Below are 25,447 nucleotides of genomic sequence, written 5' to 3'. Positions count from 1 at the left end.
TCATTGTGAAAAATACAGAGGGCAGAATTTCAGCTTTATATAATTATTTTGATTATTTTGTAATATTATCAGAAGTTTATGAGGAAAAAAGCAGAATTTTATTAATTTCTAACTAAGAGAATCTAATTTGAAATATTTCAACTACTATTTAGATGAAAATTATGATTTGATAAAATGAAAATTAAGCTCGATTCAAATTAATGAAATAACAAATTTCTGCTTTTTTAACCTTTTTTGATATATTCAATATTTTTTAATTGCATATTTACAAAGAATTGAATATAATATCTAATTAAATCTTTGGGCAAATTAATGTTTTTTATATATTTTGTTTAGAACAATTTATGGCAGTTTATTTACACAATTTTATTTTATTAAAATTTTATTTTAATTTATTAAAATAATTAAAGGGGCGGGGTATCCAATTGACTATGCCAAAAATAATTTTTATTTCATTTTGAAATATGAAAATTCTTTTTTAAAAACTTAGGCACAATTTATGATAATTATCCCCTACCCCTCTTTTCTTTAAATTTAAACTGATAAAAATAAAATTGTTTGGAAAAACTGAGCACACAAATGATAAGTGAGTGAAACCGCTATTTTCGGGCCAACCGCACCAGAAATACGCGGTTTTACCCAACTAAGAGAGGAAAAAAACATAATTTGAATTATTCGAAGACAACTTTACAAAAATTTACTACATCACAAAACACAAATATGATTATAGTTCAGCGTCCAGTTAATTATATTCTAGTAAATGAGTTCTAGTTTGGGTAGTTTCCCGCGGGGGTTGGGTTCCCCCCCGGCTGCAAACTATCAAAATATTGCCAGTAAAAATTGATTATAATTAATAATAAAAAAGCAACAGAAACACAATACTTATGCAAAATTTTGCTATATAAAAATAGTTGAAATCTTAAAGGTTTTTAATCAATTTGGCCATCTTTTTAAAACATTTCATTTTGACTTTTTTTATGTTTAATTCTAGAACTAGGTTTACAAATTTAATTTGGATATTTAAGAAGGAATACTAAATAATTATATTCCTAAAAATATAATCAATATTGCACGACCATCTTTTTTTTAATATGCTGCAAGTATTACCATGCATAAGTTACATGCTATTTTTTGTTGAAAAACCAATAAATTTGGCGCAAACGTAAAAAAATCATTTATAACTTGCGCCTTTTTTTTGGCAAAATATAATGATAATAAGTAGAAGTTAACCACATTTGAAAACTTAATATTATCAATAATAGGCAAGAAAGGTTCAAAATTGTTGTCATGGAAAATAATGATAAAAAAAGGTAAAAATCTGGGCAGTTTCCGAGTTTTGAGTATTAAATGAGACCATAGTAAAAAAGTTCTACTTGAAAATTATAAAAAAAATAATTAAAAGTAAAACAAAGAACTAATAACAATTGTAACAAAGACGATACAAAACAATCTAAAATAATAAAAAAAAATAGGATTAAGGTCTGTTCATAAGCTTCACTGTCAAAATGATAAACTTGGAACATATTACCCTCACCCTGTAGTAGGTAGGTAGGTAGTATAATAATGGTAAAAAAATGGCAGGAAAAAAATTAATTTTGCAATTTTTTTGAATATCTTAATTTTACTATTTTTCATTGATATTAGATGAATTTGAAAAAGTCTTTTTCTCTAGGATAAATTGGAATTTAAGCCTATAATTATTTTATATTTATGAAACATTAAAATATGTATCTTTAATAATTTGTTCAAAGGTTTAAAAATCTTATTAACCTCTAATTTCTATCATTATTATTATTAAATCTATAAATATCTTAAATTTGTAAAAAGATATTTCTATCATATTTTCTATCTATGTATGCTTTTAAAAAGACAATTTGAGCTCATTTTGAAATCAGATTTCTTACCTCTGGGTCATTTTTTACATACAATTGTACATTACAATGAATAATACATGGTGTATAGTAAGCTGTATTATAGTCAAAATTACAACAACATTGTTTATTTCTCTTGGGGGGGGCCGGGCAAAACATGAATTTTGCTATTTAATCTACACAATAACTGTCATTGTCATGAAAAATCTACAGAAAAACCAGACAAATGACATTATTTTTTTCTTGCTCAGTCTCTGACTAGTTGGGAATCATACGCGGCAATGTTCACAAAAATTGCCGCGCAATTTCTGGCGCCAAAAGTTTTGCAGCCTTGTTTTTGAATTCTTTATCTAATTTGTCTAGATGCAAATTTTTGTGACTGCAGCAAGTTTGGTTGGTTAGCTAGTTGCTAGAGAGGTTTCAACAAGAAAAGGAGGTTCAAATGATGGTATCGTATTATTATTATTATTTTGTTTAACTATGGATATGTTTGACTAAACTATCACATGAACACACTACATAGATCAATTCTTTAGGAAATTCACCAACAAAATTTCTTTTCAGTTGGATTTCTTTTTCTCGTCAATTAGTTAATTCTCCATTTTTTTACTTGAATTGTCACAAATTTCATTATTAACATATCATACAATATTTCACATTAGGAGTGTTTTTAATTTATGCTTTAAACCTTTTTTAATTAGGCTTTTTTAATATCTACAACTTAATGATTATTAACTTTTAGCACTGCTACGAGTTACAAATCATATTTTGAGAATTTTTGAGCTTTGGAAAAGAATGAGATCTTGTGGAAATGTGAGATGAATGATGAACCTTTTAAAATTAACATTGTCTCTATTTCTCTAGTTTAATTAAGGTCATCCTTGTCTCAATCATTTTCATCTAATTTCTACACTGAAGCATCATCAGCATAATGTTCAGCAGCTTTTCAGCCTTCAACTAGGCTGGGATTATCTTATTTCTTTTTATGGATAATCATTATATTAATATCAGACCTATTTTCATGTTTTTTTTTGTTGAATTCATATCGCACAGCCAATTATATAAAAGACAACATTCTGATTCTGAGTCTTTATATGCTTTGGTGTTATCTTGAGATTTTACAGGGAGGAGGAGAGGAGAGGTGGAGTGTAGTTAAAAAAAAACGCGTCAAATCCATTGCGCGGCATTGTGTGCGTGGCGCGCATAACACATATGAATCTTGTATGTACAGCACAACACAAAAATGAGACACGTGTGATTAAAGTTGCTTTGTTTTTGTAACAACAAGGATAAGTTTCAGACACACATTTCAGGCTTAGCAACTGCAACCAGTGGCGATTAGATTTTAAGATGGATCTTTACGTAATTTGTCAGCCATTTTGTTTTTTGATATTTTCACTAATTCTTCATGATTTGATTGATTGATTGAAGAATAGGACAATTATAACTGATATTAATGCCATGAAAGAGTTGTGTCTCCAGGGGGGGAAATCCTGTGAACTCAACTCAGACTAGAAAAGGCCTCTGAAGCGTTGCTGTGATACTGTACAGAATCTCCAAGTCTAATATTCCAGGTGAAAATGGTGACAAGTTGTTCTAGGTTTCTTGTTGTTTTGAAGGCTGACTTATTTTTGTATTTTTTGGGGGGTTTGCTTTGCCACCAAAAGGAAGGAGATTGGAAGGGCTGAAGCCTAAAATTAAAAAGAAATATTATTTTCAATTGAAAATAAAACAATTGCAAATAAAGAATGATAGTCTAATGAACATAATGAAATACTACTATCTAATGCAAACAGTCAAAAATGATCATCATTACAAAAAAAAAATGATTCTGAACATTCAATTGAACAAAAGAAACTACGTTTTTCAAATGTTTATTACCTGTTTTATGCTAAAAAGCAGTCTTTTCTACAATTAAATGTGGTCTTGTGTCATCCTTGTTTTGTTGAATGTACAGATTATTGAAAGCGAAGCTTTTCTGTAATCAATGGTCTGTACGTGATTATGCTATACTGTTGGGTATCTGTGGCAGCTTAGTGCTGTTATGCCTATTTTAATAGAGAACTATTAATAAAGGGTCAAGTTACTAATTTTAATTTTACAAACGAGAAAATTGAAATATGTCAATTTTTAAGATAATATTTCCTAATTAAAAAGCTTTTATTTTTTAAAATCCTGTTGCTGGGAAAAATATAAAATCGTGAGAGGGGATTTCAAAATAGTAAAGGTAAAAATTTCAGGTAATTCATAGTTCTCCATTCCTTGAGTGAAGTGTGCTAGGCCCGTCCGCTTCCACAACACTAGACCGCATCTTGGCGGATCCCGCGGTCGCGATGGTGTTCAGCTTGCCAGAGTTGCGGCTGCTGCCGCCGCCGCCCGAACTGCTTGTGTTGCGCAGCGTACCGCTAGGAGATTCAGTGTTCTCCTGAAATTTATAAAAATCATTTGACAAGGATTACAATATCAAGAGATGTCGAATCACAAAAAGATAATTATATAGATGGTGATCAGTTGATAAATACCTACCTAAGCAATGAGTAATAAAAATAACAAAAACTTTTCTGAAATAAATTTCAAAATGTATTTTAAATGGATTTTGATACATAACAGACAGACTGACGGACAAAGTAAATTATAAACTTGAAAATCATTGATACAGGGAATCTTCACGATAAATTTCAGTCATCTATTTTCAATAGCAGCCGAGAAAATCGCATAGCATTACAGACGGACAGACAAAGATTGGAAAAATAAAAAGTTATTCATTAAAGGATTGTAAAAGGAAATAATAATTCTGTCTTTGAAATACTGTTTAGGCAACAAAAATATTTAAATTTCTAAGAATAAGTTTCGTGCTTAAGGATTAAATCAAAACCATCAAAATAAATTTTTTAAATAGCAAATTTTGGGTCTTGCTTTTTAATTTTCAGTAGACATATCCCCTAATTAAAAGAAAGGATATTTTACTGAATTACATAATAAAATAGCTATTTAATTTTTTTTGTTGATTTTACAAATGGTTGAAACACTACCTAATGAAAATTGTAGGTCAATATAAAATAATACAAAACTATAAAGACAGACAAAATTTTCAGGAAATTTTTCAAACCAAAAATTGTGTTTTTGCACGTGTTTGTTATGAAGAATATTTCAGGGATCTAATGGGATAAGACAAATTTATATACATCCCCAATGATACACAAAATTACTTTTTCTGTTTTGACACTCAACTTATTGAACTAACCAATCTTAATGCAATAAAAGTCCCCAAAGTTGGAAATTAGGAAAGTGTTATAAATAAATCTTTGGGGACTAGTGTAATAACTGCCCAATGTCCCCTTCCTCCCTGCGTTTATTTAGTTTCGTACCTGGGGCGGTCTTGGCAACCGCCTTCTAAGCCAGGCGTGTCTGAGGGCAGCAGTCGGCGTCATTCTCGCAGACGGATCCCACTCCAAGCAGCGGCGGATAAAGTCCAAAAACAGCGGATCGTCGCAACCCTTGAGTGCGGTGCGCAGTTCGCGGGATCCGGGGGGTCCGCGGGGTTTGCCGCGCCGGCTGCGACCGCCGTTCAACGCGTTTGTGCCGTCGGGTAACGTGTAGACAGTGCAGTATCTGGGGTACCCTAAAAGAAATAAAAATATATGAAAATCAGCCCACAAACTATATTTTATAAAATAAATCTTATTTGAATGCCAAAAAAACAGCTGGAAAAGGAAATAAGTTATCCGTTTGTCTGTAATGTATAGCACTCCTACTCTAAACTAGAACCCGTCCAAACGTCCGGTCCTTACAAGAGTCACTATTTTTACCTTGTGATGAGATAAAGTTTTTGGCTCGCTTGGATTGGTCCAATAATTTCTGTGGTGGCATGCCCAATAGCTCGATAATACAGGATAACTGGTCACCTAAAAATAAAAGTGAAATCACGGATGTAAAGGGATAAGACAATTGCCTATAAATTGATGTATAATGGTATATCCCCAATGATGATGCATAAAATTCAACTCAATGAACCAACTAATTAAAATTCAATAAAAGTCCCACACACCCAAAAAAATCGACGAAACTTTGGGAACTTAGTTAGAACATTAGTTTCAATTAAGACTAAAAGGGTAAAAAACGCGTTAGCAACTAAATAGCAAAAAAAGGAGCAAAAATTTCAAGGATAACAACGTCATTTTTGTGCTAATATAGCGAAGCTTTTTATCCCGAGAAATTACTTTTAAGGCCTTTTTCTATATATGGATAAAATATTACGGCGTTGGATGATAAATATTAGGGGGAATTAAGGGTAGTTGATTATTTATCCAATGTTCATTCCAAGAGGATTAAAATATAGAAAATGCCAAATGTAGAGTAGCTGCGATTTTTTCGAATGTGCGACACCTAAGAAAAATATTTTTGCTTTAATTACGTAAGAATCGGTCATTATCGAGCGAAAATATTTTCTTATGTGATAAATAGCTTTTCAAATATTTATATTTTTAGCTTCGAACATTTTTTTGCAAAGAAGTTACACTATATTTAAAATGTCTTATCCAAAAGCTAAAATAACTTTGTTACTTTTTATATTTGTTCGCCCTTTATTGTATTTTAAATATTCTTAGCTAAAAAATAAAAAATGCATACTATCAAACAGTCAGACTGACTGACATTATAACTCAAATTTTCGCCGCAAAATATTAGAATCCTATGAAAACAGCTAAGTTAGACAAAAATTCTTATATACAGATACTTCTTTGACACATAGATAGATATTATACATTTCTTTGCAAGATAGATATTATACATTTCTTTGCAGAATGATTGTAAATTATAAATATCTTTTTTAGATTTGATTAAAAACGGCCAAGATATACAAAATTCAATACCTTCGTCCTCTCCTGGCAACAGCGGGTATCCAGTCAATAGTTCACACAGAATACATCCTGAAATTGAAAAATCAATATTAGCATTTAGAAAAAACAAGGATAACTCTGTACAAAATCATAATGATGTAGTTTAAAATGATGAGCATACATTGAGAGTTCATAGTTTATTTATGCGAGAGAGAGAATTTAATTGAAAGCAGCATTACAGAAGGAAGAACAAACAAAGCCAGACAAACAGAAAGAAAGACAGACAGACAGACGGACAGAAAGAATGAAAGACAGACGGACAGATATTATCACTTGTAGAGCAGCTTCACTAATATTAATTGAATGAAGTAATAAGGGGGAGGTCATTTTCTAGTAAATTCCGTAAAGGTGTGTTAAGGTGTGTGTGTTATAAGGCCTAAAAATAGTAGTAGAACGATAAGATGCTCCCTATTGTTCTATACAATAGGGAATACAAATATATAGAGCACCTTATCGTTCTACTTCTATTTTTAGGCCTTATAACACACACACCTTTACGGAATTTACTAGAAAATGACCTCCCCCTTTGTGGCCAAAGAAATTAAATGCAATTTTGAGGAATGATTGTTTTATCAAATATGTTTCTTAATTCCAGAAAATTTATAAATTAAGCAAGAACAATTGTGTCCTTAAGTAGCCCAGCATAAGATTTCTAGAAGAGTCAACATTCCTTTTCTTTCATATTAATCATTTATTACAGGCAAAAAGAGTGAAAGACTAGACGGAGAAAAGGTTAAATAAATGTTTCTCCCCATCACAATGTTCTTGTGCCAACTCCCAATTGGGAAATAAAATCGACCAATGGTGTTGGGAATATTAACACAGCCAAGTAACAGAAAACAATTTGCTAGCAGACGAAAAAGGTTATTGAAAAAGGGATGGAGGTAGTTATCTGTATCTACATCTATACTATAGATCTGATGTAGTTTTTCATCAGCTGATATATATGCATAAATTTTGGCGCATTTATGTTAACATCTGAAGTTGTAAGTTGCATAAAAGTTAATGCAATGCTACAAGACATTTTTACCATGCTAACCCATTTAGGCCGGACAAACATTATACAATTCAGGTTTTAGTGCAATTACACCATAGCATAGGGACAATTATACTAAAAAGAAATATCAAAAGTCATAACAAATATTATATTTACACTGCTTTAAAATATAAGTTAAAGCAGGGATCATAAGGGATAAGACAATGGGATAAATTGATTTATATCCATAATGATGATGAACAAAATTAACCTTTCTGTACATGTTAGTTATTGGTTGAAAAGTTTGGATATAAATAGTCTTGTATCAACCAATAACAGTACCGACAGTTTTTAAGCCAATATATAAGATACCAGTATAATATACAGTCAAATAGACCTCTTTCTATTGGCTAGTACCATGTTTAAAAACATATTATGTTAGCTAAGTAAAAGGCATTAATTATTTTTTTCTTTGTTTTCAGTTGTCCTTTTCAACCATTTGTTCTCCATATTACTTGTCCTTCATTATTGAATGCAATAAAAAGCTATTTTTACACAACAATCTTTTATGTAAGGTCAATTTTGATGCTTTCAATAAGAAACTATGCAAATTTAACCTATCAATGCCCATTGCCCATAGGAAGCTAAATGCTGTTGTACTATTTTGCAGAAGTGAATCAATGCTATATTGATAATGATATGATATCATTTAAACCCCTAATTATAAAGAAACTTATTATCTTTTTCTCCTTTATTAAAATACTAACAAACTATACCTATTACTTTTGTTAAATTAAAAGACAAAAAATCATATTTAATTTAAATTCTTGCAGTCTAATTACAGTTCTAATATTTGTGACCATTAAAAAATTTAATGTAGATAGACCTTAACATGAATTGAAGAGTAGTTGCGACATAAAAAAGGTTCAGATATATAGGCGATATTTAATTTAATTGCAGTGACTGTGTTTTTACTGCGAATGGGGATGGGTGGGGGGGGGGGGGTGTATATATGGGTGGGGTTAACATAAGTCAGATACTTTTCGTATTCATACAAAAAAAAAATTCAAAAACCAAAATTTTGAACTATTTGATTTAAGAGAGAAATGCATTTCAAAACGTTTGACAAGCCATTTAGTAAACTTATAAAGTAGATTCGCTATTTAGTAATGAAATTTAATTTGAACTGAAAGCAAAAACAACCTTTTTTTTCTCTATCAATTTCGCCCCACCTTGTTCGCTTTTACTCCATTATATAACTTGAATAGGGAAAAATTAAAGAATTTTTTTATCCTATAATATTAAATGGGTTGTTTGTTTGTCGGTAAAGATCTACCTAACCGAATAAGAGAGTTTTACACTCAACCTAGGATGGTTTTATGCTATTTGATTTGCAAATCTTTGACTTAGGATGGTTTTAAACTATTTTCTGTCTGCTGTCTCTCCCCCATTGAAAACAGCTGCTGGTAAAATAGAAATTAAGAATAATTTTTCATAATGGTTTTACATGTCCGTGCTTCCTTGTAAAACGTACAACTTTTTGCCACCCTATGAAGGGCAGCAAAAACGCCTAGGTGAAATTCTTCGTTCTCATACTCATAAAAACATTGATACCACAAATTGGTTATTTTGGAGGATTTACAAAGAAATGGTTTTCTCTTTTCTTCCTATAATAATTAGGAACGATGATAACATTTGCATTAGTTTCAAATAATTGAGTAATTGTTATAATTTAAATAGTTTTTCTTGGGTTGCTATATCCCACCCTTTTATTGACCATTTTGTGAGTAGAAAAGAAATTATGAAAATCTTGTTTCAACATATGACAATCAAAATTTGAATCTGAAAATCATCAACCAAAGCTTTTAAATAAAAGTATTGTTTTATACTTTTTAAACCAACATTCCAAAAATTTCACCTATTTAAATTATGTTTTTAGAAAAAAAAAGAATAACCTTACACCACGAAAATAGACTAAAAACCTTCCTTTTGGCCAAACACTAGAAATTGTGTGTCAATCTAACAATTAAACAGCATACAAAAAAATAAACACACATCCTTATACTTTAGTTTGTATAATAAGTGAAAGTATGACCAAAAAAAACTGAATTACGTCATAAGTACTCAAAAAGGATTCAAAATGATAAGTCAGGCAAAAAATTTTGATGAGTTAAAGTGGCGAAAAATGTTGTTTGACCACTTAGTTTAATCTTCAGATGTTTTGGGGCGTTTTTGTGAGGAAATAGTTTGCCCTTAAGTCACTTTTTTGGGAGGATTTTGCTTTTAAAGCATTATCTTTGATTAAATTTTTTAGTTTAATATATCCATTAATATGGAGAGAGGGAGTTGTCAACGGAAATTAAATTTTACCCATTTCTTTGAATATATCTGAATAATAATCATTTCAGTTTTCTTTAAATGCCATTACTACATCACTGTCTATTATTATGAATATAAATACATACAGTATGGTCTAAATAACAATAAGCATAGGTTTCAAAATCAAGGTTCTTCCCGTATCCCCCCCCCCCCCCAGAGGAGAGTGAGGGGGTAAATTACTTCCCGCCCCCCTCACCTCCTCGCTGTACTAATTTACTGGACCTCTCGGAAAAAGGGTGTTGATACGTTACAACATAAATAAATGCTCATATTATGCACGTGCGTTAAAATTCGTTATCCCTAGGTTCAGGTCATACTTAAACTTATTTTCAACACTTTATATTAAAGCTAAAGTGTTTTTCCTTATACTACATCATCAAAATATTATAATTTTAAACCCAAGGTAGAGTTTCTTATATTTAAGTATGTATTTTTGTAACATTGTTTCTTTCTGTAATTAAAAGAGCAAAAAATACTGAAAAAGTCATCTGGAATATATTATTATGTTACATTGTTCGAACATATTTATATAAAAAGTTTTCGCTTGTGTTCCATAATGTTCAGAGTTGTGTTCAGTGTAATTAACTTTTGTTCGACTCGGACTCTGATTTTCTGGAGTGCTCCTGCAAAACGGCAAATTAAAATCAATAAATACCGGCTGCATCTATATCATGTAAGTGCTCTGTATTCGGATAAAAGGGTAAGGGGCAGAAAAGTAAACCAAAAATAGTCTATGCAAATGTTTCTCTGAAATATGTAATTGAATCAGTTAATTAGTTTTATGGAAAATAATATTACTACATTTTAATACACATTTTAAAAATCAAATTATCCTATTTGACACCTAATTCTGAAAAAAAAATACATTTTGATCCAGTAACTAGTTACTTTTTCTTAAAAATTTTCCAAAATGTAAAAACATTTGTTTTGTGATATACGTGCGTATATAAGAAGCACTTTTACGTCCATTAGAGGTATTTGTAGATTTATGTACAAGCTTTATCTATTTAAAAACAACTATTTTAATTTTCCATCTGCAATCTTTTTCTTTTAATTTCTTAATCATATTTTTAACAAAACTCTTTGAATGCCTCATTAATTTTAATCCTTTTGTCTTTTATAAATCAAAACAATGCATAAAACACACATACATGAAATTAAAACAACAGCTGTGTGAGAAATGCCGCGTTGAATTGCGAGTGTTGCGCGCCAAAATGAATAAAATGGCCGCCGCTGGCGCTAGTGTATCCAGTGCAACACTTAATTACTTCATTTATAATGAAGTAACATTTGGGAAATTTATTGATGAATTATTTAAAAAAATATTTTCTGTACTTTTGCAGTGACCTTCATATGATTTTGATTGGATTGGTTGATATTAAGAATTACATAAAGAAAGGTTTATTTGAAATTAAATTGGATTGAAAATAAAAGGATTTTAAATCTGAATATCAAATTTAGTTTTATTGGCAATAATTCAACACTGAAGGCCATTCTAAATATATTGTTTGTGTTGTAAAAAAGTAAAAAACTCATAAATGTAAAAATTTAAATATTCATAATCTTAAACTTTCTTTAAAACCAACAATATTGCTATAGTAGCGAAGCTACTTAAATTGAGATAAATGTCTGTACTATTTCCCGATTTAAACAGGTTTACTGAAATTTTAATAAGCAAAGATGGCGACCTATATAGGTTTCTAGTGGTAATGTAAAAACTCTTATACAGAGTCATACTCATAATACATATATATACAGTCATAAAAAGCTATTAACCTCATTTTATTTGGGCACATTTACAGTTTTGCAAAATTTCTACAAGTTAATTTACAGGTCTATCATAAAAGAAGTAGGATAATGTCACTTAAAATCCTATACTAGAGAAGTCATTGGCTGGTTTCGATCTATTTTTTTTTGAGGGGGGGGGGGGGTCGAATCAACAATCCCAAGAAATAGTTTCTTGAAGAAAAAATAACATCTTATTTATTTTTTATTTACTTGTGCCTGCGCCGCTAACTATATAGGAGTTTAGGAGGTCACAAAATTGCTCACAACTAACCAGAGGCTTAAATATAAAAATAAAATGGACTAAAACCAACCGTTGACCTATACGAAGCTTTCCAAAATAGAAGATGGAGAGATCTTAAGCTTCAGACAAAAACCTTACAACTTTACATAATAGGATATAGGCTTACTAGCAGGTATATTCCCTAAAGATTAGAATTCAATCGGTTCAGCGGTTACTTAGATCTTAAGCTTCAGACAGATAGACAGACAGACATCGTTCTACTTTGGATTATAGATGGTTAAAATTTTTAAAAATTAAATCTGTTTTAAAATATTGAAATAAGGCAAATATAGGTCATAAATTTTATTGTACTATCCCTTTCACCATCTGTATTAAATCTTCTGAGCCGAAAATTAATACCACCGTACGAAATGCTTCTATTCCTTTGAACTTTTATTTGTTATTGTGTCTTTTTGCAGACATGACAAAATGCAGTTGTGATTGCACCCCATAAATTGTCTAGTGAGATAATTTAAATTTTCTTTCACACATCAACTAATCTAGGATACCTAGATTTATACAATTACTAAGTCATCATGCTTTAGAAATATATTTTAACATTTCAAACTTTTATATTCTCGTCAAGATCCCAATAATAATTAAATTAAGTCCCAGAATTATTCAAGGCTTTTTTTCTGCATTTTCTTTTTTAGTGCGAAGCAAATTTGAAAGATTTTATCCATTAAATTGGATGATTTTTTTCTATAAAACTAAAAATATTTATATATTATAGACAGATTTTTAAAATCCAAATGCTAATAAAACTAGTATTTACATTAAGATTTTTAGTTTAATATTAGTAGAAAACTGTATATAATACTATACGATACATTATTTTTCAGCATTGATGTGAACCAGTTCTTATCCAGTGGTTTCGAAGCCATACTACAATAAATATTAACCAAATCCATATTGATATTGTCTGTAAATGAACATTATGTATCCTATATTCATTAAATAAGCCAAGTTGTATATTTAGACTTACATTTTGGTTACAATAAACCATTTGTTGAAACTATAATGACTTCTTAAATCTGAATACAACATTCATAAATGTTCCTTCCAACGAAAAATGGTAGATAAGAAGTCAAGTAGTAATTTCAGGGAGGAAGGGGACATTTGGCTGATATTTGCATTATTTTCGTTGGCTTAACAACATTGGGAACATTTGTTGAATTTTGATTGGTTGGTCAGATTCTAGTAAACAATATAAGCGTAAATAGACTAGTAAAAATAGAAAATAAACACTTTAATTTTGTTAAACTTATATTTTTATATAATGTATTATGGTATACCTAGTCATTTTTTTGCAAAACAGTTTTAATATGTTTCTTTTTTTGGATTTTGAAAGATATTAAAACCTAGCTAATTGAAATATTTGTTTCCTTGAACGAGGAAAAACAATTATTTTGTTTTCAAAAATCTCATTGTTTTTATTATGTTGGTTGAATATTATTAAAAACCAATCTAAATGGTTCCAAGGATAATAGTAATATTTAGTAGCGCATATTATAATTGGGTAAAATCATGTCAAACTGAAATGGTTGGATGATTTTTTATTAGCTTTGCTTCTAATATCATTGAGGGAAGTGACAATGGGCTGTTTATTACATAAGTCACCAAAGTTTTATAAGAACGTTTTGTTATTAGTTGGCTCAACATTTTTGGGGACTTTTATTGAATTTAGATTGGTTGGTTTATAAAATTGAGTGTTCAAATGTTTCAACCAATAATTGTTATGTACATAAGGGGTAATTGATCATTAGGGTCGTACATCATTTCATCAGCTATTGTCCTATCCCTTAAGATCCCTGTTCTAATATAATTGTTAAAACTGTCAATAAAAGTAAATTTTCTCTTAGGTACTTAAAAAGAAAAATGTTTAATTTCGACAAATGATAAAATTCAGCACTATCAAACACAATTAGTTTAGACTAATTGAGTTACTAATTGAGATATCACTAAAATGAAGTTTTTTAGTGTTAAAAAAGTTACTTTAAAAATTTTAAAAACTACACCAAAAAATACGACTTAAAATAATAGCAATAGATTTAGGTTTTATTAAAAAAAATTGTAAAAATTCTCAAGCCAATTTAAAGTTTTAATTATGGATGTTTTTTTTTGTAGATAAAGCAAGACAAAAATAATTTTCATTTAAAAAAAAATAGAGTTACCTATCAAATTTTGATGTGATAAATATTTTCTTTAGCAAATTTTTGCCTTACACGTAAAATAAACATTTCATCATATAAACAAATAGTTGACGTTTATGATATTTGAATCAAAATAAAAAGAACAGCACATTACATTGGTTAAATCAAAATTCAATAGAAGTACCCAGGGTTCTTAAGCCAAAAATAAGATAAAGAAACTTTGGGTACTAGTGTAATTTACAGTCCAAGGATCTCTCCCTCCCTGTATAAATTACAAAGGCAGAAATGATTGTACGGCCAAAATAATTAATTTGACGACAAGACCAAGGACAAAGTTAAAAACAAATCAATGATTGTGAACTGTGAAGGTTTTTAACGACTAATTTCATATTTATTCAATTTTTTTTTAGTTTAAATTAATAAAAATAATATGAGGAAAATGGAAAAAAACGTCTGTTCATTATTCAAGTCATGCTAGGTTAGGACACTGCAGGTAGAGGCCCAGCGGGGTTAGGGTTTCCCGCAGGGGTTAGGCATATTCTAATTAAAAAAAAAAATTATTTGAGGGGAAGGGGGGTGGTAGCGATGGATAGTCACTTTAAAGCAACAGATAAAATGATACACAATAATGAGAATTGACAAGCTAGATTGATTCCATTTACTCGTAATACAAAAGTAATTTGCTTCCCAATTTTTTTAAAATTTTTGTAATCATTACTTTTGTCATTCATTTTAGTTTTAAAAAAGCACGACTTCAAATTCATAGGACAAGTATATCATGTTCCAATTATCAAATCAAACAATAAAATTTGACTATATTTCAAGATAATCAAAATTAATATAATTTTTTATTTCACACATGTAAGAATTTTTATCTTGGAATTAATTTTGTAATAATAATAAAGTCGGAAATAAACTTATAATTGGTTTTGATGTGTGTCGCGAAGCTACTGTAAATATCGTGAGTGTCGGTCTGTATGTCAGTTATCTATAATACAAAGTAGAATGATGTCTGTCCGTCCGTCTGTCCGTCCGTCTGAAGCTTAAGATCTCGGTAACCACTGAACCGATTGGATTCTACTTCAGGGTATAAACCTATTAGTCCTGTGGTGGTTTTCAGCTATTTTCTTGAGGGTGGGACACCCCCAACCCCCCCAAAAATGAAAATTTACCCCCCCCCCCAAAAAAAAATAATTTTCTTGAGAACACATTAGTCTATGTGCAGCACCAGTAGTAATTTTCTTGAGAACACATTAGACTATTTTTTTACGAATTTTGCGAATTCGTTATTTAATCGAGAAAATGTTTTCCTGCTGGGAAGGTGCGAAAATTTGCGATCCGTTCTGCTGGGTAAGTAATAGAAGATATAATTATACCTCTTGGGGCAAAGCCCCTAGAGGCTAGGGGCGAAGCCGATAGTTTATATAATAAACTACTAAAATATATTATTCTGCTTATTTAATTTAATTGTGCATAAACATAAATCTTTCTACCTATATAATAAAAAAGCTTTGCTAATTTTAAATGTAATAATACTTGTTTTTTTTTATATAAAAGCCATGTAAATTGATTTAATTAAGATGGGAAATTAATAATATTAACTTGTTGTCGTGTTTTTCAATAAATGTTGTAATTGTTAATGCAGCTTTAATCACTGATTTATAAACACAACTATAATGTTAGTTTTGGGGTCGACTCCCTAACCCCTCCCTTCCTTCAATTGCCCACAGTTATGGAATCTTGACCACAAAGATTTTTTTATCCAATCTTGACAAGTGAGGTATTTTTGGAAAGAGGAATATATATAGAAAACGCCTATGTAAATTAGAAAATCCGCAGAAATCATATTTGCAAGTTATTTGCAAAAATCTACAATGTTAATTTGCAAAATTAATTTCATGCCTTAAATGACAGATTTATAAAAAATCTTTTTATGAAAAATGTTTATTTATAAGTTTAGAACATAATTAAGGCAAAACAATTTTCTTTAGTGTTACTTTTTTCACCCTATATATGAAAAAAGCAGTTTCTCACATTTTATGATAAAAAAAGGTATAGGAACAAAAAATGTGTTTTTTCTTGATGTAAACACAATAATTGGCATAAAATCTATCATCCTAAATGTAAAAATCAAATATAGAATCCTTTTTAGGGGAAATATAGTGCAAAAATTAACTAAGACATTTTTGCAAAGTATGAAAATCTAAAGAAAATAGTTCTTTTTGCTTTTGATATACATATCAGATAAATGTATATAAAATTAGTGATCAAAAACTATAAAACATGTTATAAGTTTTTTCAACACTGTAATTGATTAAATTGCACTTTTAGGTTTAAGAATTACCAAAGTAGTGCATAAAATCTCTTTTTATGAAGTAATTAAACAAAATAAATGCCAAAAAAACCAACTACATAATGGTCTACTGCATTATAAAAAAGGCCTAATTGTTGATTTGAATTTATTTTGTTTAATAACTTAATAAAAAGAGTTTTTATGTGCAACTTTGGTAATGAGTAAACCTAAAAGTGCATTTTAATCAATGATAGGGTTGAAAAAAGTTATAACTTGTTTTATAGTTTTTGATCACTAATTTTATATCCATTTATCTGATATGTATATCAAAATCAAAAAGAACTATTTTCTTTAGATTTTCATACTTTGCAAAAATGTCTTGGTTACTTTTTGCACTATATTTCCTCTAAAAAGGATTCTATATCTGATTTTCACGTTTAGGATGATAGATTTTATGCCAATTATTGTGTCTACATTAAAAAAAAAACACATTTTTTGTTCCTATACCTTTTTTATCATAAATTGTGAGAAACTGTTTTTTTCATATATAGGGTGAAAAAAGTAACACTAAACTAAATTTTTTTGCCTTAAGTATGTTCTAAACTTATAGATAAACATATTTCATAAAAGATTTATTTATAAATAAGTCATTTAAGGCAAGAAATTAATTTTGCAAATTAACATTGCAGATTTTTGCAAATAACTTGCAAATATGATTTCTGCGGATTTTCTAATTTACATAGGCGTTTTCTATGTATATTCCTCTTTCCAAAAATACCTCACTTGTCAAGATTGGATAAAAAAAATCTTTGTGGTCGAGATTCCATAACTGTGTGCCCCTAGATGCCTCTACGGGCGTAGCTCCTAGTTTATAATAACAGGTAACTTTTACATTTTATCCACCAAAGTTCCTCTTAATTTTCCAATTTTTAAAACTTTGTAAAACTGAAAAACAAGTATTTCAAAATTTGCAAGAAGGAAAGTTTGCAAAAAAAAATGTTAGACAAACTAAAGCATTAAAATTACTGAAAAATTGACCAAGCAAGTAAAATTCCGAAAACCCCTCTTAGCAATTGAATTAAACATTGTGACAAAATAATATTTCGATTGTCTACCATGAATTACAAAGATACCCCCCCCCCCCAAAAAAAAAATATATATATTTTTTGGAATACTCGTCCTATCCCTTTAAAGCCGACGTCATGAATGCAAAGAAATTAAGTCGGAAATATTATGATGTTAGGTTTATTTCCTTTAAAAGGATGACTAGAAACTAATTTAAGACTAGCAAAAGTAGCGCAGCAATAACAAGCTAACAAGATCTTCAATGCTGCCATTAACTTTTAAGAGTAAAAAAACACAAGATTTATTTTACATACAAAAAAAAACCTGTCTTTAATTGTACATACAGATAACAAAAGCTGTAAAACATTAAGAACTTATTTTAACGATTAAGAAAAAACATTATGTGACGTAAAAAACGAAGAAAAATATAAAAGTATATTTCAGTAGAGTTATGTGTGTGTTTGATTGTTTGTTTTTGAAATTAAGGCTATGGTAATTTGTATGTCTGTTTTTCAACACCCATAGAGTACTTTTTATTATTGCATTTTAATTAACTCAAAACAGCATGATTATGTTCAAAAGTAGCACAGTAACAATAACAAGAAAAGATTATTTGAGGGATGTACTTAGAAAACATATGAAGTATAATTATAATAAAGGCCGTTGTTAAAAATTGATGATAATATAAGCCAAATAAAAGAATGCTATCTGTAGGTGTAAACAAGGATGACAACATCCATAAAAGCGAAGCTCTGAAACGGTAGGACAAACGGACATTAACACTTGTGTAATGTCAGAACTGAATAATCATAATGCAAATGTATAAGAGTCAAAGCAAAATTGTAAGTAAATTTGTTGAAAAACTGCTTGATACAGGATAATGATTATGGACATACTTACATTTTTAGGACTTGATTATAGAGTTGCTTCGCTTATAATATTGTACTTTGTTGTCCCAGGAATCAGTATACCAAAAATCAGACCAATCAAATAATTAGGTCACATACAAATTTGTTGTTAAAAATGTAAAAAAAATCAACATGTTTAAAATGGACGTACGGACATTCTGGTAATGATTATAGAGTTGCTACGCTTTCTAACTCGTACCTAACTATTACAGGAATCACCATGCAAAATTTGAAATCGATAGGACAATTCTAACATCCCTAAATTAACGAAAAAAAACTATTTAAATTTTGTAAAAAAATCAACATGTTTAAAATGGACGTACGGACATTTTGGTAATGATTATAGAGTTGCTACGCTTTCTAAATCGTACCTAACTACTAAAGGAATCACCATGCAAAATTTGAAATCGGTAGGACAATTCTAACATGTCTAAATTAACGAAAAAAGCTATCCGTTACGGACGTACGGACGTACGGACGGACCGACCCTAATTATAGAAAAGCTTCGCTTTTAAAAATTAAATATAAAAAACTTATTGAAATCCTGACTTTTCTAGTATTAATAGTTAATTGTTACAGTTAGTTTGGTTTTACAGCTCAGTAAGCACTAAAAAAATTTCAGTGTGTTCAAAAAAATCTTCGAAAATATTTATAAAAATCCGTTAAAATTTTATGATATAAATCTTAAACATTGTCATAAACATTTAACACTTATTAGGACCAAATGACGGACAGACCAGCATCAAAATGTAGCTACGCTTTTAAAGTTTACTTACTTCATAAATAAAAAAAACCGTATTTTTTTTAGCTAAAATGTAAAACAACTTAGTGACGTAGTTTTGAATCTATGCTATTCGGTAATCGTTTTTTAATTATTAGAAAAAAATTTGCAATTTCTTTATCTATGTAAAAGCTTACTTTTTTGCTTCTGACAATTAAACTAAACTTTGAAATAAAAAAACTCACCTAATGACCACATATCAATCGGCATACCATATCTTGCTCCCAAGATCACCTCAGGTGCGCGGTAAAATCTAGAATAGTAAATTGTTAAGTAGCTACGCTCTTTAATAATAATTTTTTTATTTTAAAACACATTTTTCAGTACCTAAGCCATATTTAGTACCCGCGTGTAATTTACCCCCCTGTGGGGTTTAAGCCCAAGATTTGACTAACCCTTATAGAATCTAGTCTTGTAGAGCCCAGCTAGAATTGAGGGATTGGGGATACAATGTCGAAAAGAGGAATATGTTTATTGTATTTTTTAAAAACAAAACATAATCTTATCCTATTTTTAGAGAAAAAAGAACAAATATTATTTGAAGAAAAACAATATTATTTCTGTTAACTGTTTTGATAAAAATATACATAAAAAAAATCGCTTGGCACAAGAGAAAATTAATATTAGTTTTAAGTTTACAGTTTCTATTTAATGTACAAATAAGTTGATGGTAGAAAAAAAGTCAATCGTTTTTTCTCGTACTTGAGCATTTTAATAATTCACTAAATCAGCTAGATGAAAGAAACTTCAAATTTTAAGCATTTAACGTACAGAAATATGGACAAACAAGGGTATAGAACAGCATTGCCACAAAAAAAGTAAAAGTAACTTTTGTGCAAGTTATAATAACTTGGCAAAAACTAAAACGCATATTACAACAACCCCACCCCATCAAACCATCTACCCAACAACACATGTACCCCAACCCACCCCCCAACTGGTTTTACCCAATCCCAAATCCCTCCTCCCATTACAACTCCAAGCTTTCTTCACACAGGGATTATTTCAGACCCTTATATTTATAGTTATAACAGTAATTTCCCCATCCTCCAATCTCCTTATCAAACTTACCCACAAATTTCTTCCTCCCACCCCGTCCCATTCCCCCCAAACACACCCCTACTCAGCTCAGATGTGTAAAAAACTATTATCTATATTCACATAAAATAACAAACTATTCATTCATTTTTAAAAGCGAAGCTTTTCTATAATTAGGGTCGGTCCGTCCGTACGTCCGTCACTGATAGCTTTTTCATTAATTTAGGCATGTTAGAATTGTCCTATCGATTCAAAGTTGCTTGGTGATTCCCTTAGTAGTTAGGTATGATTTAGAAAGCGGAGCAACTCTATAATCATTACCAATATGGCCGTACGTCCATCTTAAACATGTTGATTTTTTTGGGTTTTTTTTAGCAAAAAATTTTTATGTGAACTTATCATCTGATTGATCTGATATTTGGTATATTGATTCCTGGGACAACAAAGTATAATATAATAAGCGAAGCAACTCTATAATCAAGTCCTAAAAATGTAAATATGTCCATAAACATTGTCCTGAATCAAGCAGTTTTTTTCAACAAATTTACTTACATTTTTGCTTTGACTCCTATACATTTATGCTATAATTATTCAGTTCTGACACTATACAAGTATTAATGTCTGTTTGTATGACCGTTTCAGAGCTTCGCTGTTATAGATGTTGTCATCCTTGTTGTATAATGACTTATAGCTACAATATTATAAGTGTAGCATCTCTATAATCAAATCCTAAATGGTAAGAACGTACATTTACTTATTTGGAATTCCAAATTAGTTAAGAAATTCAGTCTTAAAAAATAACATTCAACTATTAAGTTCTGACACTCTACAAGAGTTATTGTTCACTTACCCTTTCTGATGTATTTAGAGCTTACCCTTGTAGAAGTTAACATCCTTATTTTTATAATAGAGAGCTAATTTTTTTTGGCAAATAATAACAATTCGTTACAGCTATTTCTATTAAAAGATAATGATAGTAAGAAACCCTTGCATACTATAATTTGTAGACAAAGTGTTAAAAATGTCAAATGTACGGGAAATCTTTCATTGGTGTTTTTTTTAGGTAACAATTGTGTATTTGGCTTGGTCTGAAGCCATAGACTAATTAAAATTCAGGCAAAGAAAAATAGAAGTTAGGCTTCTATAACCCTTTCTGGGGTGTGCTTCACCCCTCCCCCCCCCCATATCTTGTATATATATATTTAATTCTATTTGTTTTAGATTATGACTGATGATTTTAGCTTTAACATTGTTTTTGGAAATGTTAGAGGCCTGAATGCCTCTTTAGGGCAGACATATGGATCTTACAGAACAAGCAGAGTATCATCCAAAATTCAGGAGCTAGACTATTACAATAATTATGGAACCCCTACGCTGTATGCATTACTTGAGACAAAATTAAAACCTGACAAAAAAACCCCTAAATTACCCAATCACATTCAGTATGTAGGAGAAACAAGCAACACTAATGGAGGCATACTATTGTATGGACACAAAACTTTAGATCTTAACTCATTTCATGTTATTCATTCTAAACATGCCGTTTTTGTTAAGTTAAACTTAAAAAACAGGGTCATAAACAATGTAATAGTCTATCTACCTAATAATATAAGAGAATGTCTAGAAGTGCTACACAACATTGAAAAATTCTTGGATAGAGAGAATATTGTTTCTTTTTGCCTGTATGGCGATTTCAATATCGATTTTCAGTCTAAAAATCACATAACAAAAGCAAAAAAATTAATTAAAGTTCTTGAAAAATTCAGGCTTTTTGATCTAACAGAAAAACTAAATTGCAAACCAGATTTCACCTGGCATGCCTTACGCAATGGAAAGCTTCATACTAGTACAATTGATCATTTTTTTACTAACATTGATGGCTTTTCAACTATCAAATTTCAACACAATAGTTTCTCTGACCATAAACATGCAACTGTTTTCCTTAAAAAGCCATTTATTTATAGTCCACCTAAGTGGAAGACGTTTTTATTCAACAAAGCAGATTTTATTGATTTATTAAAAAAAGAAACAATATCCTTTCTCATAGATAATGCTAAGCCTGGAAAAATTACAAACAGCAAGGATTTTTATCTCAATAATCCAACATTACTAGAAAATGAATTAGATTTTTCACATCTTGAATATCATGAAACCTCTGCTTTTTTTAACTTAATAGTTCATTTAAAAAAACAACATGATAAATACTTTTCTAAACATAAACTTGCAAATTGTGAAAAAGTCCAAAATTTTGAGAAAAAAATCGATGAGCTAATCAACAAAATCAAATGCAATCCAAGCAGCATAACAGCGGAACAAATCACACATATTAAAACAGAACAACAGGAATATTTTAAAATTCTAGTATATTCAAACTCAGAATTTAAAATAATGCAACGAATTCAGTCAGACGGCGGAAATAATAGCTATACATTCAGGCACATTAGGAAAACTAGGTCAAAAAGTTATAAATTTAAAATTGATGGTAAAAATATTACATGTCCTAAAGAAATTTCTGAAATTTTTGCCAATAACTATGCCAACATTGTAAGTCCAGAAACTTTGCCTAGCTCAAATTTAGAACAACTCTTGGATGAATATGACCTTTCATTAGACAAAATTTTTCCTAAAATTAAATCATTAACTAATCCTTTTTCTAATGCTGCAGAATTTAAACATTGCATAAATTCCATGAAAAGCACGTCAGCTCCTGGTAATAGCTCTGAGCCAAAACAACTATTTTGGTTTTTAATCAACTTTTTGCCGAAATTTATCACTAAAGCACTGAACAATTTATATCTTATAGATATAGATTCTAGTCCATTTAAATACATTAAGGATAGGAATATAATCTATATTCCCAAAAAAGGTTTTGATTTATCTTTACCGGAGCATTTTCGCCCCATAGCCCTGCTTGAAATAATTTACAAAATTCTTTCTAAAGCCTTAAATAAGAAACTTTGTAAGCATCTAGATAAAATTGTGCACAGTGAACAGTTTGGATTCGTTCCTAAGAGAAATATGGCGAATGCTTCATTAAATATAACAACAGCTATTAATAAAATTGTCAAAGTTAAACAAGATGCCCAAGTAATAAGTTTTGATTTTCATCGTGCATTCGACACAGTTCTTAACTGTGTCATGGATGACATTCTATTTTTTATATTCCCTGAAGGTAATTTCGCTCAAGCCTTTACAACTTTGACAAAAAACGGCCGGTTTCGTTCCTGTATTAATGGTTTTTTTTCAGGGTACATTAAGTACAAACGTGGAGTTAGCCAAGGGGATCCACCATCAGGGTCAAAATTCATAATTCTAAACCATATATTTATTGCATTACTTGAAAGCAAAAGTCTGAAACATATTTTTTTTAAAATTGGCAATGCACATTTAAGGCCTAAAAGCTATGCAGACGACAACCTTGCAATTACTCAAATTAAAACTTCAACAGACGTTTTAAAACTCAAGTGTTTACTCTCTAAATTAGAAAAAGGTCTCGGTCTATGTATCAATTTTAACAAAACCAAAATCCTAGTTTTTGGCACTTTTCCAGAAAACCTTTCTTCAATCGGTCAAATTGTAGACAAAATAAAACACTTGGGAATATTTTTAAGTTTTGACCTTGAATATGCAAGACAACAAACTTACAAAGAATTATGCATTAAACTTGAGAGAAAAGCTTGCAGTATGCCTATGCAATCTGGATTTAACATCTTAAAACGTCGCAACCTGTGTAACTCCCTACTATCCTCCCTGGCATTTCACATCTATAGAGTTTTTCCACCAGGACAAGAAATTTGCCAAAAAATTTGGAAAATTTCTAATAAATTTTTATGGAGTATCAAGAAACCTGATGGCAGTTTAGCATTCAGATACAAGATAGCTTCACACAGGATAGAGCTAGATTTGGTTAATGGTGGGCTAAAAATGCTGCGACCAGAACAACAGTCCTTTTCTATTTTTATTAACAGTTTCATGAATTGCCTCAAATACTCTGCCATACACAAAGATACCACAATTGGAATTTTATTTGCACATAAACATTTACCTATCTCCTCCCTGCTAAAAAACTTTAGTTACCAAACCTTATTAAAACATTTGAGTATATTTAAAGCAATTTACCCCTGTAATGGTGGAGAATATTTTGAAAAGGCAATTGCATATTTCCACGACATTGAAACAAATAAAAAAACATTTTTTCATTCCCCAATTTTAACTTCACACTTTTCAAATATTTCAACTCCTTTCAATAAAAAAGATGTAAATATCTTAGAAAAGGCCAACAAAATAACCATTGCATCAATTCTTGAGACTCGCGAAATTAACAACAAAACTATTTTTTTGCCCCAACTTAAAGCCAATCTATTTCAAACAATCCCTGACCTAGCTCTAATAAATAAGTTGAACGAAGTTGTCAAAGCTGCCAGATCATTGGTACCACTTACAAGCTTTGAAAAAAAACACATCCGGAAATTGAACAAACCTTTGAGTGCCATCCATAACGAGAACAAGAGTATCTACTCTCTATTCTTCAAACAAATAAACAGAGAGAAAATTTGCCAACAACACCCTGCGCTCAAAACAAGAATAAGAGATAATCTATTTGTACCTGACCAAGAACTGTTGACGAAAAGCTTTATAAAAATCATCAACCTACCTATCTTGTTACATTATAAAAATTTTTTTATTGAGCAAATCAGCCGTACTTTAATAAGTAAAAATAAACTTTTCAAATTTAAATTATCCAGCACAAACTTATGTTTAAAATGTAATACAGAAAGCACAACTGAACACGAAATTTTTGAATGCCTGTTTCCAAAATTTTTTAGCCATAAACTTGCACTGTTTCTTGACGTTAAATATAATGAAAGCAGGCCAGAATTTATATTTCTTAAAGATACATTTTATCTGTATAATATGTACTATGAAGATTTTTCAACCAATGAGTATATTCAATTATCACACCTTATATTAGCTGCTAAAGATAGATCAATGAAAATCAGTAAAGAAGAAAAATTTT

General features: G+C 30.0%; 1 protein-coding gene and 1 long non-coding RNA gene across 6 annotated transcripts in view; one reads left to right on the top strand and one right to left on the bottom strand.

The window, feature by feature from the left end:
* The window catches only part of LOC145305756 (dual specificity tyrosine-phosphorylation-regulated kinase 2-like), a 180,320-nt gene that overhangs the window by 835 nt on the left and 154,038 nt on the right, over nucleotides 1-25,447 (bottom strand). For 2 of the 5 annotated variants that reach the window (XM_080147535.1, XM_080147537.1), the window contains exons 13-19: nucleotides 19,578-19,645; nucleotides 6,743-6,799; nucleotides 5,681-5,776; nucleotides 5,240-5,493; nucleotides 4,135-4,296; nucleotides 3,753-3,921; nucleotides 1,905-3,562 (exon numbers count right to left, since the gene is read on the bottom strand). In XM_080147535.1, the coding sequence (XP_080003661.1) occupies nucleotides 3,874-3,921; nucleotides 4,135-4,296; nucleotides 5,240-5,493; nucleotides 5,681-5,776; nucleotides 6,743-6,799; nucleotides 19,578-19,645 (685 nt within the window). In that variant the 3' untranslated portion in view covers nucleotides 1,905-3,562; nucleotides 3,753-3,873. Of the gene's footprint in view, nucleotides 1-16; nucleotides 34-229; nucleotides 299-1,904; nucleotides 3,563-3,752; nucleotides 3,922-4,134; nucleotides 4,297-5,239; nucleotides 5,494-5,680; nucleotides 5,777-6,742; nucleotides 6,800-19,577; nucleotides 19,646-25,447 lie in introns of those variants that run through there. The other 3 variants (XM_080147538.1, XM_080147539.1, XM_080147536.1) reach the window with 2 other exon arrangements.
* LOC145305760 (uncharacterized) lies at nucleotides 20,659-25,167 on the top strand. The gene is made up of 2 exons (XR_013874706.1): nucleotides 20,659-23,726; nucleotides 24,107-25,167. It is a non-coding gene; the product is annotated as an uncharacterized LOC145305760 (long non-coding RNA).

The sequence above is a fragment of the Acartia tonsa genome, chromosome 14 (assembly GCF_053477335.1).
Source record: "Acartia tonsa isolate MP-2025a chromosome 14, ASM5347733v1, whole genome shotgun sequence".
NCBI lineage: Eukaryota > Metazoa > Arthropoda > Copepoda > Calanoida > Acartiidae > Acartia > Acartia tonsa.
Note: the sequence above shows the minus strand (reverse complement) of the source record. Positions and strands in the feature narration are given on the sequence as shown.